This window comes from Oryzias latipes, chromosome 5 (genome assembly GCF_002234675.1).
Source record: "Oryzias latipes chromosome 5, ASM223467v1".
Classification (NCBI taxonomy): Eukaryota; Metazoa; Chordata; class Actinopteri; order Beloniformes; family Adrianichthyidae; genus Oryzias; species Oryzias latipes.
Window position 1 is genome coordinate 27,151,653 of NC_019863.2, and position 17,915 is coordinate 27,169,567.

Genomic DNA, 17,915 nt, shown 5'->3' on the forward strand with positions numbered 1-17,915 from the left:
TGTTTAGACCTTTACTCTTTGTCCTCTCTGGCTCTTAGCAACACTGGCAGCAGAACTCACTAGAATTTTCATAAAGAGGTCACAGGGAGGATTTGCCTTTCTACTCCAACTTCCTATTGGTTGGTGTTGCCATGGTGCTTCCTTTTTTTTTTTTTCCTTCTCAAAACTGCATACTGCAGGACAGACTGTCCTTTATTATTCAGATCATTGAATACTTTCCTCTCCTTCCTCTGAATGTGAGACTCTTCTCTGTTGGCAGAGACAGCAGAGTTATTGTCAACTTTGTGTCGTTTCTACAAAATAGTCTTTTATTCTAATTAATTTAACATGATCTACCATAGATTTGAGTCATTCTTATTGCGCAGCTTTGATCTCAGGAAGCAGGTCAAACAAAACTGAACATAAAGTTTACATTTCCATCATCATATTACAACTTTGCGAATGTTTGCAACACATAATTCAACTCATATGTTCAAAAATGTTGCCCTCTGAATATTTCAAAAAAGATGCATACATAAAAGGTAATTATCTGCCAAGAGCGATTGTTCACAATCACTGCTGCTGAGGTTTGTTTTCCAATGTCCTCTGCATCCGGACATCTACCGCCCCCTGAAGGTTGAACACTAACATCGCATCCAGCGCTCCTTCTTGCTCAGTGGGTATCCTCTGTCCACTTTCAGCAGCTCGTTCACCCTCCAGTACTCATCGTCCTTAAAGAAGTAGATCTTGCCGTTGGTCCACGTGAAGGCTGCGTCAGGAGAGGACGGCACTCCTCTGAAGATCAGGCTGAGCGATTTGGGGTAGAGGCCCATGTTGATGTGCTTCAGCTCATCAAACTGCCAGTACTCTGATCCCTGCACAGACAGAGATTTTAATACAAACCGTGATTACATCTACATTCACTGGCCACGTCATTAGGCACACCTGTCCAACTGCTCATTAACGTAAATTTCTAATAAGCCAATCACATGGCAGCAACTCCATGCATTTAGGCATGTAGACATGGTCAAGACACTCTGCTGCACTTCAAACGGAACATCAGAATGGGGAAGAAAGGTGATTGAAGTGACAGTTGATAGGAAGATAACAGGAACTCAAAGACCCATTGGTGACAACCGAGGTCTGCAGAAGAGCAAGCAAAGAAACTGAGGCTACAATTTACACAGACCCACCAAAACGGGACAACAGAATATTGGAAAAAGATTGTGGTTACCATGAAGACGACCGGGAGCTGCCACATACGGATGGTAGGGTAAGAATTTGGCATCAACAACATGAAAGCATAGATCCATCCTGCCTTGTATCAATGGTTCAGGCTGCTGGTGGTGGTGGTGGTGGGGTGGGGTGGGGTATTTTGTGGTGCACTTTTGGCCCCTTAGTACCAATCAAGGATGGTTACAAAGCCCCAGTCTACCTGAGTAATGTAACTGACCATGTCCATCCCTTTATGACCACAGTGTAACCATCTTCTGATGGCTACTTCCAGCAGGATAAGGCACCACGTCATAAAGCTGGAATCATCTCAGACTGGTTTCTTGAACATGACAATGAGTTCACTGGACTCAAATGGCCTCCACAGTCACCAGATCTCAACCCAATAAAGAACCTTTGGGATGCGGGAGACGGGAGATTGGCATCCTGGATGTGCAGATGTGTGATGCCGTCATGTCAGCATGAACCAAACTCTCTGAGGAATGTTTCCAGTACCTTGTTGAATCTAAGCCACCAAGGATTAAGGCGGTTCTGAAGGCAAAAGGGGGGGTCCAACCCAGAACTAGCAAGGTGTAGCTAATAAGGTCGCTGGTGAGTGTGCACAATAAACTTAATGTGTATTTGCTCTATTCATGTGCATTTACCTTAATAAAGATCAACTTCTTGTTCAAATTCAGGTAGAGGGCTGCATCGATGTTAGGGGGAATCTGCGTCACGTCTTTAGGGTAGCCGTAGTCAAGCATGAACCTCGTGTACCTCCACACTTTACTGCCTGTGACCACAGACAAGTTCAAACTTTTATTATTTGGGGTAAAATGTATAAATATGCTAACTTTAAAGACGTAAATGTTTCCTTTTAGCAATAATGTCTTGTTCTTTAATACTTCCAATTACCAGAGCAACATATCAAAATTTGATTGTTTATAGCTACTTTCAAGATTTAACTTTTTTTTTATACTTATTTTAAGAAATCTTATCAGGCCTAATTTTGCTAGTTCCATTGACAGATTCTTTTACATATTACAATTAAAATACATCTTGTATCCTACATGTTTAAAGTTGTAAATCTCTTTTCAGTGTGGAGATGTTTTTTCTTTCCCAAAAACAAGGTTACTCTACCTTTAAAGAAGTATGTCTTGTTGGTTCTTGGAGAGTGGACGGCTGCATTTAGGTTTCCAGGGAGTTCACTCCACAGTCTGCTGATTTTCATTGGAGTGTTATAGCCCAGGTCAGAGATGGTCCAGACATAATCGCCACTGAAAGCAAAGGTTTTCTGCCAGGGACCTGAAACAAAAAATGGAAATGTAACAAAATTTAAAATTGTTTTATTGAAAATAACTGAATTCAAATACAAATCTATTTGGAATTTGTTGCAGTTTTTGTATTGATGATTTTATAGTTTGTTTCTTTTTACAATCAATCAAATCAATTATAGTATTTGGTCTTCCCCACATGGCGAGCAGGTTTTCACTCATAATCTGACTTACCTAGGATGATAGCATCGAGCCGGGCCGTGCAGGGATCTGGGACGCTCCCTGTTTCGTAGCTGCTTTCTGTGGGAAACAGGCTGCCAGCAGATGCTGGACTGGCCAGAGTGCTGCTGAGGCGTTTGCCTTCAGTGCAGAAGAAACAATCCATTTTAGGCAATGATTATTTTTTTTCTCCTTCAAATGTCATGTTTATGTGTCAGACAGGTGTTTATTTTCTTGTTTAATAGACAACATTGTAAGCTTTTCCACATTAAACCAAACCCCCTTAGAAATAAGTCAAAATTCTTACCCCATTGGCAGATTTTCAGTAAATAGGCAGATAGAAAAGTAAGAAAATTTGCCAATAGGGTAATAAATAGGGTTCTACCAAGAAATCTTATTTTAAGAAAGAAAAAATTCTAGTCACCAAGACATGTTTACTAAAACTAAGATGATTTTGCGAGTGAAAAACGTTCTTAATGAGAAAATAAGACCATTTTTCTTGAAACAAGGGTCTTTTTTACTTTCTTAAAATTGAATTTTTGCAGTGTATGGCTAAAATTAATGTAGAACAATAATATAGTGTGACCTGGAAAAAAATGGAATCCCTCATTATCTAAAATTTTGGCAAAGCAACTTAAATAATGTCAGATTCAGCAAAAATATAATGGATTTAACACTTAACATAAATAGATATATGAGCTCTGTTAAAATACTGACTTGATTTAATTTGAATTTGCCAGTTTAATTTGATTCATTATGTTATCCTATTCATTTGGATCCTGGTTTATCTATCAAATTTCCAAAAGAAACCACATTTTGAGCAAGGTTTAAGTTTTTAATGATAAATGTTCCTACATTAATCCCTTCAAGCATTTTTTTGTCTGAAAATTATAAAAGAAGTTACTTTTTATAAATTATATAAATTGATTTTGTATTTTTTGATTGATTATCAATGATAACGTTAAGGTGCCTTGGAGGCACTTTAACATTGGGAGTTGGGTCATCTAGACCCACTAGACAGTGCTCTGAACCTTTTTTCTTCAATGATCTGTGATCTTCACTGGTGTCCATGGATTACATGAAATCTTTCCACCTTTATCCACCTTTGTCATGGTAGGGAGAACACATCCATGTAAGGGTGGGGTCATCTGGACCCCACAATATAGCACAAGGGCTAGTTAAATTAGTATTTTTTTCATTTCAGATCTAAGTACATTTTTTCTTTAAAAAAAAAACAGGAATAGATGCAAAACTCAACAACTGTGTAACTTCTTCTTATCATTATTTCTACTGTTATATATTCAAAAAGGGTTCACTTGAAACCAAGTTTGCTTTGAATACTGGAAGGCCTTCTTCTAATCCTACAGGATTGATACCATTTGCTCCTCCAGTTCAGTTTGACCTAAAGGTCAAATCTATCAGGTACAAGTGATGCTGTGTGTGTGTGTGTGTGTGTGTGTGGGGGGGGGGGGGTTCCACTCACCATACAGTGCCTGGATGCCTTGTACATCGTCTGAATGCAGCCTAAAGTTGGCACGGTAACCGGCGTATACCGGAGCCATCAGGGCACTTCTGAACTGAGAGTGTCCCAGGCCGAGGGCGTGGCCAATTTCATGGGCAGCTACAATGCGTAGATTGGTACCATAATATGATTGCTCCGTCCAGAACTCATCCTCGTCAAAATGGACAATACCAGACTCTGGTGACTCGGCGTGAGCCAGCACGTGACCTGCAGGCAAGCGCACAAACAAGTAGAGAAAAAGGATTTCTGTGAGTGAAAAGGAAAAAAAGAAATGTGCTCAGATTGCAGACTCACCTCGGCCATCAAAGGGGACGGAGCAATGGCCATCTTTTTTATGGAAGGAGATCTTGATGTCTGCTCTGCCATAGTCAACCTCTTTAAAAGTCAGAGGCGTCACATCACTCCAATATTTGAAGGCAGAACGGATGGCGGCACTCACATCTGACTGTTTCATGTCAGGTGTGTAGTTGTAGATCCGATAGGTCAAGTTCTTTTTTCTCCAGCGACCTGAAAGGAAAACAGGATTTTTTTTTTTTGGAAAAGTTTCTTTTATTTTGTAAAACTGTAACCCATGCGTTTTCGTTCATACTTCCCAGGTTGACAGACTGGCAACAATTTCTTACCCATGATTCTGAATTTGTGGAGTTTTTTGTTGAAGGGGTCCTCCATGCCACAGCGGGGCTGTCTCATCACTGCTAGAGTGGCTTCATCCAACTCTCCACTAGGTGGCAAATCATTCACCCTCTGGAAGACTCTGACAGGACAAAGAGGATCAAACATCTGGAAAGAAGCTCTTCCAAATTAAAAAACAAAACCCAGTTTTTTGTGAGAAGTTCTTCTATTTTTGACTTTTTCTTTAGCGTTTGAAAAACCAGAACCTGAGAGCTTCAATGACTTCCTCCAGGTAAAAGGGGTCTTCTGGATTGGCAGGGTCGTTCAGATAACCATATTGTCTCAAATATGCCTGTAGATGCGTGTAAATAGGACATTTTTTACTTTATATTTGCCAGAAACTCCGAAAAAGTCAAAGGAGTATTGCCTCACAAAACAAGCTGGAGTCTTACTTTTGCTTCCTCGAACTCCTTCCACTGCACCACCCCACACAGAGCTCCTCTGAGGCTGAAGGGCAGCAGCAGCAGCAGCACCAGGAGCCCTGAAGAGTCCATCACCAAAACGCTCAGCTACACCCAAATATCCACAGCTGGGGCTGGGAAGTCTGAAGCAGCATTCATTGGAGACAACACTGGAGTCTTTATTCTCTGGACGCCGCAGCAGTTTTGAGTGAGGCGGGCATGAGTCAGCCCTGCGGCTGCGATGATCCACCTCCGAAGAATGAGAATTACAACAGCCTGTCGGGGAGACGTCTGCTGCGCAGCTGTTCATGGAGGATGTGGGCCCCGCCGGCCTTCACGCACAGGAAAATCCCCATTTCCTAGATAAAAACTATACAAATCATGTCTAACCTTTAATTGTTGGACAGTTTGCTTATTACCTGCTATAGATAAATCTCCTTCGGAATCAGATTTTAATTATGGGTCTAAACCAGAGGAGGAGCCTCTCCTTCTGTCTCCACATTCCTGAGTTCCTTACAAAACAATGATTAACTTTTAATCGAGGCGGAATCTTCTCTCTGATCTGTTAAAAGAAGTTCTGAGAGTCTCCAAGAAAAACCCATTACATGAACAAAAGGCTCAGACTGAAAAGACACACATGACATCCATAATGAAAAGGGTTATAATCACGGTGCTTATTTGTTCCAAACCTGCAGGTCAAACCACTTTTTTTTTTCTCCAGCCGCTTTACTCAACAGTGACAGCAAAAGACAACAGCCTAAAGCAACATATTCCTACTTGTGAAACTCCAAAGTCCATGTTTGACTTACGTAAATGTTTGCATGAAACAGTCATGATTTTCTAATGTGCTTTTAATTTGAAGGGCTGTTTCTGTGTAACTGGTCCCAATGATCAGAAACCAACTGATTCATTTTGGGAACTCTGCAGTTTTTCATGAAAAAAAAAAAAAACTAACATTTTCCACTTCAATGGTATTTTGGTTTATTTGAAAAGCGTTCCCAATGGTCTTTTATGCTGTTTTTGGCCAAAATTTTTTGGTCAGTTTCTGCAAAGCAGCAAGACTTCCTCAGAAGGAGCAATCCCACCCCTCTTCCCTTCCCCATTGCTGAGAGCTGGGCGAAGGGAGCAGCATGTTTTCTATTCTTTTCAAACAGCATTTTTTTCCCACCTGCTCCCGATTTCCAACAATTTCCAAAAAGAAAAACTCAGAAATGCAGTTTTAAGCTTAATTTTCTTTATATACGTCTTCCATCATCAGAAAATTGCCACAATAACGTGTTAAAAACAAGATTTTCAACAAGGTGGATCTTTAAGTGTTATTAAAAAAAGGTTATGGTGGGTTTGTCATCAGATTTCTTTCCAAAACAAGGACAAAAACGAAAAAACAACGAAAAACCTTTTTATGCTGGAAAATGAGTAAGAATTGTATTAATCTGAGTTAGTTTTTAATCCATCCTAGGAGTTCAGGTTAAGTAGAGGTTTGCTAAACATTTTAGGGTCTGCTAAAATGTACAACCCTTCAAAAAAAAATCTAATTTTCACACACACATATATATATATATACACACACACACACACACACACATTTAGGAACAAATCTCCAAACTGTAGCAGCGTTCTTTTATGACTAATCTGTCACAGCTCTCCCTCTACATTTACGACAACTTCCTGTCGCACAAACACAAGCGCACATCGCATTCTCATTTTTTCATTTATTGCTCATTTTAAGACTTTTTTTATTTGCAATAAAAAGCAGCCGAGTGAATTCTGTTGGTCATTTCTCAAAGTACTAAAACTTGAAATCATCAGCTGAACCTGGATTCTCTGCAGAATCTGCAGTTTCAACAGACTTTTAAGCAAAAATACAAACAAATGAACTTGACTGCAGCGGTTAAGAACTTTCAGCAAGAACGTTTATTACAAAAAAACTGTGCAGATTCAGTCAAAAACATCAAATACTTTACATGTATTTATACATGCGCAGCTTTGAAGTTTATTAATCATTTTAAGAATCTCCAATTTTGAATAAAATCATTGTTCCTTCTGCTTTTACCTCTTAATGTTTCTCAGCAGATTCTAAATAAAACTTGATTTGCCTGAACATGCCTGCACAACCAAAAAATAAAATAAAATTAGCTAATATAACAGTTATATTTTATTAATCTCTCATAAATACCGATTTCATAAATTAGTATTGTTAAAAAGTGTCATAAAATTTAGATTTTTTCCACCAAATGAAGTGTTTCCTCCACTCTTTGATGTGAATCAGTCGGCACTGGCTACACTTTGAAAACTCCCCTGCCTTTTCCTTTACATAAAAACAAAAAAAACTAAATTCCTCAAGTTTAAACCTGTTCCAAAAACCTTTGTTCCAAAAAACAACAACAAAAAAGTAGATTTTCACTTCTGTTTTACTTAAAATGATCTCTGTTAGAGTTAGAAATCTCATTAAAAGTACCATGAAGTAAAAGTATGTTCATGTAAACAGGATGTGCTCTCCTACACACGACACCCACTTTGTGCAGAAAAGTGAAATTCTTCAGATTTCATAAATACTGGAGCTTCGTGAGTATTGACTAAAACAAGCCGAACTGCAACAGAAACACGGCTCAGTTTGCATCTGATCTGCAGATGAACAAACAATCGAAAACAATCCTCTGTTTTAGATTGAAAGATTCGTCATTACAGCCACAAAGTTCAGCTGTTTGAGAGATTCATTGTGAATTCCAGTTCCAGCCTTAATAAAAAAATTAAAAAAAGAGAAAAGGCAAAGACTCTTATTCTGACACTTCTCAGCATCCCTAGACTTTAAAAAAGAGTCTGTTTCTAAACCTTTCTTGCATTTTGATCATAAAACTTTTCACAAAATGTGTGCCGCTACAAAAATAGTTTTTTCCTCTAAAAAAAAAAAAAAAAAAACGAAAATAATTTAGAACTGCCTCTTTTGAAACATCTGCAGAGATGAGAGGATAAGAATTCATCAATTCAAGTGTCCTTCTTCATTTTAGGTACGTCCTTCTGTGAATCTCTGCAAAAGTAAGTCAGGAATGATGGGTAGAAACACTTCCCAGTTCCTCATCCCAACAGGTACCTGGTCTGGTTTTGAGTTGTTTTGTCAGGTCTAATTGAGGCGGGGAGCCATCAACCCTCTATGATCTTCACCGTCACTCGGTGCCAGGCGTTGCTGAGCAGGCCCCTCAGGTTCCAGATGGGAGGAAATGTCTCCGGCTGAACGTTGTAACTGCTGTCCACCGCCTTGCAGATGATCTCCAGCTCCTGAGCCGGAGGAGGGAGTGGAGCCGTGAGCTCCCACAGCTTCCAAGCCCAGGCTCGGCCGGGCGGAGGCGGAGCTTCGTGCGCCTCGTCGCTGCTCCGCAGCTTCGCAACCTGCCACGTCTGGCCTCCATCCAGGGAGACGTCGACACGCACCACCTCTCGACCCCCGCCGCTCCACGCGTAGCCTTTCACAGTCAAGAAGCCGTCACTGCTGTCGATCAAGGCGCCATCCGCTGGCGAGGTGATGGCCGACTGAACGGGCAGCTCCTGGATGGCTGGAGCGGATTTATAATCCACCGTGTTCCAATCCGTTCCAGGGGGGAACCCTTTGTAGTCGTACTGCTGCCAGTGACTGCTGCTCTCCTCGGCGCTGACCGCGATCTTCCCCACCCACTTCACACTGCGTGCCCCGACCACGCCCGGCACCACCACCCTCACTGGGAAGCCGTGGTCTGGGGGAATCTTTTCACCGTTCATTTCATAAGCCAGAAGAACGTCTCCCTCCTCGCTTACAGCCTTATTTAAAGGGATAGAGGCGCCATAAGCGGCGCCCGTCACGTCTTTGTCCAGCCCTTCAAAGTGAACGTGGCGAGCCCACTGCGCCACGTCCGGCCCAAACCCTGCCGCCAGCAGGACGTCCCTGAGCCTGGCGCCGCTCCACTTGGCATTGCTGATGGCGGAGATTCCCCAGCTCAATCCTTTCACCTGCTTCTCTCGATCCATCTCGGACCGCCGGTTGCCCGCACATTGCACTGTGGCAGTCACGTCGTGTTTCGGGAACCGGGTCTTCAAGTCTTCTAACGAGAACGTCACTGCTCCGCCTGGAAGTCCCTCAACTTGCAGCTGGTAGGAAGCCGGGTCCACTTGGGGAACCGGCAGGTGGTTCCTTTTGAAGAAGAAAGCAGAGGGAGTGATGTAACTGTCCGTCAGGATCTCGGGAGGCGGCTCCGCGTTGAAAGGCTTTAGGCTGTTGACACGCAGCACAGGGTGGCGGTCCGGGTCAGTCGAGTACGGGTCAGATGATTCTGCAGGTTCCTGCTTCTTCAAGTCCTCAGCACAAAGCTCCCCAACCTTTGATTTATAAACCACATGACACAAAGGCAGGCGGTTAGCATGAAGACTACAGATGTTTCATACCAGAGCAGGTGCTGCAACATTTTATTAAAATATAAATATAAAATAGGAGGGTTTAAAGACTGACTCAGATCACAATGGTGTTTTGAACATGTTTATGTAGGCGTTTTTCTGATGATGGAGAACATTTATGAGGAAAGTTCAGCCTAAAACGACACCGCTTTTTTGTTTTAGGAAAAAAACAGCATCATCACTGAGACCACCTATCGCAGACGTCACTTTTTGTTAGGGTATAAAATACAGAAGACTTTTGAGTATGAAGAGGGAATATTCTCGTTCCATTTGTGTCTGCCTAATTCTTGATTTGTAACTCATACGATACATTTTTTGCGTAACTGTGTATTATTTAAAATTCCAAAATACAAAAAAATTCCAAAACAAAATTTACACACGCACAACTAGAAATTGCACCAGCTTGAAAGTTATTACTCATACAAATCTTTAAAAAGTATAAATATTTCAATGCAGCACCTTCATTAAGCATCTGTGTGCAAAAGCAGATTCACATTTACCTCAATTTCTAATTAAGAGCAAATATTTAAAAATATATTCATAATCTACGTTCAATAATAAACTGTGGAATAAGTCTGTAATGCAAGCAAAAGAAAATGAAGGTCTAATATTTTATTAAAGAGTCACCTGAGAAAGAAATTTCCCCTTAAATAATCTCATGAAAGCAGGGCTTTCTTGTTATTTTTAGTGCAACTTTGGATGCTTTTATTATTTTTTTAACAGAGCATTGTGTTCTGCGTCTTGATTGGGTGTAGAACCCTGTCAATCAATCTTTCCCTGCCTCACCTGTACAAAATGTGTTTAGCAAGCCAAATCAAATAAATCTTTGTTTTCATTCCATCATACTAAACTTACGGTGCTTTCTGTGAAGGTTTGAACTTTGAGAGTTTAAACAAAAGGGTGGCAGCTTAGCTCAGGCGGTAGAGCAGGTGGATCGACCCCCCCCCCGGGATGGGAAGAATTTCCCCATTGTGGGATAAATAAAGTATCAACTATTATTATTATTACTAAAAGAAAACTGTGAAAGTGTAGCATTCATAATGTGATTTCGCAGCCTTAAAACATCTAAAATTATCCTAAAAAGATAAAGATTACTACTTTGTTGGTTATTTTTAAAAAGTAACTCCCACAATAAAAAAGGTGCCGTGTACAGAAACTAAAATCTATAACTAAAACTAAAATCACAGTCTTTGATGTTTGGTCACTTTGATATATTTTGTTCACTTCTTTTGAAATAAGTCTTCATTTTTATTTATTTGAATCATAGTTTGGTGTAAATCTGCTCAGTGTAAAGGTTGTGCGCTCAAACAGCAGGACAAATAAAATGAACAAAACTACACAATAATTCTGTTCAATTGCGTTTTTTTTAAACCTATTTTACATTTTTTATCCTTGCAAAAATTGTTTTCCCATACGATTTTGTTGTGTTTCGGTAAAACAGGGAGAACCAACCTTGTACTCGGAAAGGATTTCCAGCACATGCTCCTGGTTGTGAACGGCATACAGCGCCCAAAAAGGTTCGAGGGCCCCCCCTGCTGCCAGCAGGATCTTCTCCCCGCCAGGATGCATGGCCACAAAGTCTGTGATGTCATAGACGCCTCCCCTGAAAGTGACCCACACGCCCTCGCTCAGAGATCGGTGCTTTGAAACTTCCTCCTGGCCGAAGACGGGAAGAGACGAGCTGCTCTCTGCGGTCTGAGCAGCGGCGGCGGCGGCCGGATGCTCCGCCTACAAGGACAGAACAGCCGAGATTCAAGATAAAGAAAACTTGATCAAATAAAGAAAACTGGATCAAAGCGCTGCACTATCACAAAAGAATTTGGAATAATCAAATGTAACTTTATCTATAAAGCACTTCTCATACTTAAGTAAAACAAAGTGCTTCACAGAATTAAAAAATATTTTTTAAAAAGCCGCACAATAGCCTCAGCCCCCCCATCCCTCATAAAATGACATGAATAGACCCCGAAACGGAAATATTTTAGGTTTGGTTGGATGCTGATGGAGGATCCACCACACTACAGGTAGAACAAAATCTACAATACAGCAGAGATGAATAAACTAACACATAATGCATAAATAAATAAGTAGGCAAACCTTAACAGACGGGTAAAAATAGTCACAAAACGTTTGACCAATATTAGTTACAGCAAAAAAGAAAATCCTTTAATTTAAAAAAATATTTCAAGGTCAAGATTGAACTGAATATTATTAGAAATGCGTTTTGTCTTGTCAACTTTAATAATATAATGACTAAGGATGAAATGAAAAACACAATCATTCAACATATATCGTGTGAAAACAGACACTTTAGCACAACATTTGAAGAAAAAGCTGTGACAATGAAAATGAAGAAATTGGTAAAGCTGGTTTCTATTTTAACTAGTATACATGTCAAAAACGTCTTTTATTAACAAAATGTATATAAAAGCATTTAAATCTACAGACACATCTACATATAATAATAATAATAATCCTTCTTTTTTTTTAAAGCGCCTTTCAAGAAACTCCAAGGACCGTCCAAAAACAGGTCAATAGGTTTAAAAATACTTAATTAAAAGCACAATAATAATAATAATGAGTTAACAAGTTCAAAAATAAAGCTCTGTAGTAAACAGCGGTCAATAAATTCAAAAATTCATTAAAAACAAAGTAAGAACTGGCAGAGAATCAAAAGGGAATCAGAAGAAGGTAGAGTTCAACAGATGAGTTTTCAGTTTGGATTTCAATGCTGGTAAGGAGTCTAAGTTACGGAGATCAGGAGGGAGGGGAATTCCAGAGTTTGGGAGCAGCGCAACTAAAGGCTCAGATACCCGTGGTGACGAGACGGGCCGGAGCGACAGAAAGCTGAACAGAAGAGGCTGAGAGGAGGTTTTGATATGAAGTAAGTGGGTAAGATCAGGAGGAGCCAGGTTATGGAGGCTTATAGATAAATAACAGGAGTTTGAATTTGATTCTGTAGATTTTGGGAAGCTGGTGGACAACTGGGATGATGCGGGCCGCTGAGTTCTGGACCAAATGGAGCTTAGTGAGAGTTTCTTTTTGAGGAAGACCGAAGAGGAGGGAATAGCAGTAATCTAAGCGGGAAGTGACCAGAGTGTGAACCAGGAGTGGACGGTGAGAGACGCGCGTAGGCGATCGATGCTGCACAAATGAAAATGAGCAGATCCAGCAATATTACTGACATGAGATTGAAAAGATAATGAGCCGTCCAGGATGACACTCAGGTTCTTCACATGGGTGTGTGTGTGTGGGGGGGGGGGGGGGGGGGGTGCTGGGGCTGAGTCAATGGAAAAAGTGAAGCTTTATACAGGGTCCCAGCTATGTAAAATATAGAAAAGCATCCCTCAGATGTCAAAATTAGGATTTTCTCAACATTTATGTTTTATTTAACAGTCTAACGAGAAAGAAAAAAAAACAGACAATAAGCAAGTCTGTTGTAGATCATTTACACTAAATGGGTTCATTACTGGAGACTTGAATCTGTACCAATTCATGTTTTCTTCATATGTAGGGGTGTCATTTGGTTGTTTTTCCTCACGTTCACACAGTTGACGTATTGTAGCTACAGCAGGAAGGACGACGAAAGAACCTGTCTTTTAAAAAAAAATCATGTTTTCACGGCAGCTGCTCCTCACCTCGTGCCGATGTAGGCCAAAAGCGATTACAGCCCCGGCGCCAGCCAGCAGCCCCGCCAACCCGTGCTTCCAGCTGAACCCGCTGAGATGCCTGTGGGACGTGTTATCATGGGTGCTGCAGAGGCGAGCTGCGTGCGATAACACTGCAGGGGGCAGGTGATGCCTGCTGACAGAGAAAAAAGGGAGCTGTGTGCAAAAACAGGGACTGAATTGATGCGTGGAGTGCCACACAAAACTGTTCTTTACCTTTGAATGTGGACGTGGCCAAAGCGAGTCAGGCCGTGGCAGCGCCTGAGAAGCAGCATCGCATCCGTCTTCTGTACAGAAAATTTTAAAAAGTCACGTTTCTATCCAAAACACTGCGCGTGAAAATAGGAAATCTAAACATTTGAACAGAAATCTCGAACTGTAAATAGTCTATTTAAGATTGTAATTTCACAATCACTGTGATATTGTTAGAAATAAAGGAGGAACAAAAGCTTTGTTCTGAAAATGTTTTAAATTCAGATTTAATCAATATAATCTATAATCAAACTGCATGAGCGTTTGAAAATAAAGCCAAAAAAGGAAACTTTTGCAGGGCCAACATGTTTTTGAATGACAAAACTTTCAAATAAGTATAAAAAAAATGCTCTTAGGCTCTGATTTTGAGACATGTCCCTAATGGGTGATGTTTAGGGAAAAGTCCTTTGGTCAGACGAAAAATGTAACCTTTAAACCTTCAACCAGCAGCTGCAATGCATGTAAACATTCTGGTTTCTGCGTAATTTAGAGAAACTAAGTTAAACATATAACCAACGGAGAAACAATTAAACATAAAGGGACTTTGTCCTCCGAGACTTTCCATTTTAACGAGTTCTACAGCAGTGGTGACTCCACTGAGGGCAACTACAAACTTGAAGATAAGAAAATGTTTTAGGGAGGGGTTTTGATGGAGGAAAGCATGGAGTACACACTTTTCCTGGCTAAAGTTGGATAAAAAACACACAAAATCAGGAGCCAAACCAGTGAAATGCTTCAAAGATGAGCTCTGCCTTATCAGCTAATTACACTTGTCTTATCAAGGTCATTAAGATTGGTTATCTTAACACAGCTTTCCTGACACGGGCCGCCTGCCTGCAGCTAAAACTCACATTTTAACTTGAAAAAGTCCAGCTTCTGCTTTTATTTACAGGAAGAAAAGTTAATTAAGGAAAACCTTTGAACTAGCTCATCACTCAGGAAAATCTTTTGTTCTGGATAAACAATAATGAATCAACATTCCAGTGTTGGTGTGTGCAGACATGCACCATAACCTTCTATCACAAGCCTCAGTGCATCCTACAACAACAACCGTTTCCTCAAAACAGACACCAAGAGAAAACGGAAAGATCCTGAATGATGCTCCGTCTGGAGGCAGAACACTTTTACCAACCATCAACACATCTGTGTCGGACACGGGGCTGCAACCTTTTATGCTAAAAGAGCCATTTGGGTCTGTTTCTTACTGACCAACACCCAGCGAGAGCTACAAGCTCCCCTTTTATAGTTTCAAAAATATCCTTTATTTATGTTTATAGTAGCCATTATGGTAAAAATGTAGCTTTTAAATCATTATAAAAATTGAAATTCAACAGTGTTATATTTTTTGATATATTACAAATTTAACTTCTTTTTCTTTTGACAGCAGCACATACAAGTTACTTTCAAAATAAAATACCTCCTGTGTGAAATAAGATCATCCTGCTGCAGCAGATTTACTCATATTAAAAGTGCAAGAAAGTCAAACATGGAATTTGGTGTGCCGTCATCCTTTTTCTCCTGTTACCATTAAATATAAACAATGGTAAAGAAAAACATATCTATGACAGTAGATCAAAAATTTACCATAATATAATTCAGTTAACTAACAATCTAAACTAAAAAAAACAACAACAAAATATTCATAATTTAGTGGCTTTGTTTGCATTTCTTTGCAGGTGTAGGACAAGATGCTATGGGGTCAGACACTAGCTACCTGGGAACATGAATGATACGCGTTTCACTTTGGACGAGCCCAAAAACTAAAATAGGTTTAAATCCATCGCTTTACTTTACATGTGGATCTATGTATTTTTGAAGCAAAAAACAGTTAGATCTCACTGTAATTGTTATCTTTAACTCAAATGTGTCCATTTGTCTTTAAAAGACTGAATCTACGCTGTGGTTTTCTTGTGGTCTACTAGAATTTGCAGGATGAGTTACTTAAGTTAATTGGATGGTGGTCTGCTAACGTTCTTCTGTTTAAAACGGATTAAACCAATTATGTCCTTTTATTTAAAATTAACTAAAACTTCAATATTGTGATAGGAACAATGATAACTTTATACTAAACACTTTTGTTGACGTAAAAATATATTTTTTTAAATGAAGTGGGAAAAAAAAGGTAAATTAGCTGACCCGCTGACAATGCATGCGCATCTCTTTTGGCTAGCAGACTCTCTGAACCTAGCTAAAACAACCAACGTTTAAAATGTTTTTTTGAGTTGAAACTTTTACTTTAAACTAAAGCCTGGGTCTAAAACCAGTAAAGTGATTTTTTTGTTTTTGTTCCGTCAATCTTTTACCTGCGCCTAGTCGTTCTCCACGAAGCACCCGACTGCCGGCTCTGAATGTTTCACAACGAGACTGGGCTGCGTTCAAGATCACTCCTGCTGACGTCACAACATGCTGGAAAACGTCACTGACTGCGGGAGGCGAGGCCGGTCTGTCCAATAAAAACAAGCCAGACACTTTAAAAACTTTTTAAAAAGGGAAAAATTGTCCCTTTAAAATGTGTTAAGTCACTGGAAGATACAAGATTGTTTTTTAAATTACTCAACAAGTGATCTGTTTTGAAACCTTTTTGTTATATTGTAAATTGGCAGCAGTTTCTACAAAATAATTATTGAGTCAACAACACAGCAGTGATTGAATAAAAATGTCAAAAAAACATATATTTTGGGGGGTTTTTTCACTGCCCTTTCGAAAAAAGTAGTCTATATAAGTGCACTAAAAAAAGATAATTAGTCTAATTTAAAAGGGATGGAGTATTATTGAAGCATACTTTTAATATGCTTTCATTTTGTAAACTTAAAATGTTCCAATTTTTCGCATCCGAGTACTGAACTGAATGAAAGAAACATAATCCTATGGTATTTTCATGACAAGCCTAAAAACCTAAAAAGTAACATTTCAGCAGAGATTGAGCCACATTTAAAAGTTGCCTGTATTTAAAACGATATTCTAACAGAGGGGCAGCAGTAGTGAGGGCTCTTGTCTCACAGCAAGAAGGTTCCAGTTCAAGTCCCAGAAGGGACTTTTCTGTGTGGAGTTTGCATGTTCTCTCTTATGCAGGTACGCCAGCCCCCTCCCAAAAGAACGCTCTGTCTCCCCTAGTTTTGAGCCTCGTCATGGGCTCCACAAGCTGGAGCTGTGGAGCCCATTAAAGGTTGAATGATGACTCTAAATTGTCCCTAGGTGTGATTGTGGCTGTGCAAAAGGCTGGCAACCAGTCCAGGGTGCACCCCGCCCTCACAGTGGTCCGGTCAGGCTCCAGCAGCCCCGTGACCCCATAAGGGATGAAACGGGTTTAGAAAATGGATGGATGCTAATATCGGCTTTTATCTTCTATACTTTTGTGTTAAAGTAGAATGGACATTAAGCCACATGTTTGTTTTTTGTTTTTTTTTTACTTTTAGACATTATTTTACAACAAGCATAAATGAAAAACCTTTCAAGCAATCAAGAACCAAAACAAGAGCTTCCAACCCTCATGTTCTATTCATCAGGTTGAACTGGTTCCTCAGACTTTAGTCATTGGAATTTTATCATCTGCAAAAGAGCAAATGACAAATGCACAAATCTATTTTTGATTCCAGTCATGAAAACTGGGCATCAATGAGCATGACTGATGAATCCATTCATACAGTCTGTTACCATGGCAACAGTGTACTTACTAAGCTGAAGTGTGTGTGACTCAATAAAACTCTTAATTTCCTCTGGAAACTTTCATGAAGGCTCCACTGGTCACTTTCAGCCGTTTCAATATAATTAGTTGAAGATGTCAATTATATATAATAAAAAAAACACTTTCCATCAAGAACAGAGAAGACTTTATTTTTTTTGTAAAAAGTTGTTAAATGATGAAAGTTGTAAGCACATCTATGATTGTAACTTTACTGTGTTTGTTAAATAAAATGTTCACCTTTTTTTGTTTTACTTACTCACTGTAAAAACAAAGAGAGTGGGAAAAGGAGAAAAATAGGGTGAAGGCAGGCTAGAATGGAGGGGTGATCAGTCAGCCATAACCTGGAATCAGTGATGAAATTGGCAGGACTTATCGAGCTGAAAATGCAGGAAAGATCTTGAGGAACGGGGTTGGAAAGACTCAGAGTGCCAGTGAAGAAAAGATAAAAGGCAGAGCTGGAGATTCTGAAGGATAATTTCATCAGGAATAAATCCATCCGAGGGACAACTCAGGCTGATTATTTTGGAAACAAAACCAGGGATAGAGTTGGTTTAGAGCAGGGGTCTGAAACCTTTAACGCTAAAAGAGCCATTTGGTCCAGTTTCTAAC

The 17,915-nt window shown here is 39.9% G+C and overlaps 2 protein-coding genes across 3 annotated transcripts; both read right to left on the reverse strand.

The window, feature by feature from the left end:
- Nucleotides 1-281: 281 nt before the first annotated feature.
- On the reverse strand, nt 282-6,207 carry mmp19 (matrix metallopeptidase 19). The gene is made up of 9 exons (XM_004069244.4): nt 5,271-6,207; nt 5,085-5,170; nt 4,830-4,960; nt 4,501-4,713; nt 4,168-4,413; nt 2,700-2,825; nt 2,332-2,496; nt 1,857-1,984; nt 282-854 (listed from the first exon to the last, which is right to left on the reverse strand). Exons 1-9 carry the CDS (start codon nt 5,370-5,372, stop codon nt 624-626), a joined length of 1,428 nt encoding a protein of 475 aa, XP_004069292.1. The 5' UTR covers nt 5,373-6,207; the 3' UTR covers nt 282-623.
- A 963-nt stretch (nt 6,208-7,170) lies between these two features.
- suox (sulfite oxidase) lies at nt 7,171-16,064 on the reverse strand. Of its 2 annotated transcripts, none has more exons than XM_004069245.4 (5): nt 15,925-16,064; nt 13,586-13,656; nt 13,340-13,502; nt 11,154-11,429; nt 7,171-9,626 (listed from the first exon to the last, which is right to left on the reverse strand). In XM_004069245.4, exons 2-5 carry the CDS (start codon nt 13,642-13,644, stop codon nt 8,421-8,423), a joined length of 1,704 nt encoding a protein of 567 aa, XP_004069293.1. In that variant the 5' UTR covers nt 13,645-13,656; nt 15,925-16,064; the 3' UTR covers nt 7,171-8,420. The 2 variants fall into 2 exon arrangements, with proteins under 2 accessions (XP_004069293.1, XP_011473749.1); XM_011475447.3 differs by having other exon boundaries at nt 13,340-13,505.
- Nucleotides 16,065-17,915: the final 1,851 nt, after the last annotated feature.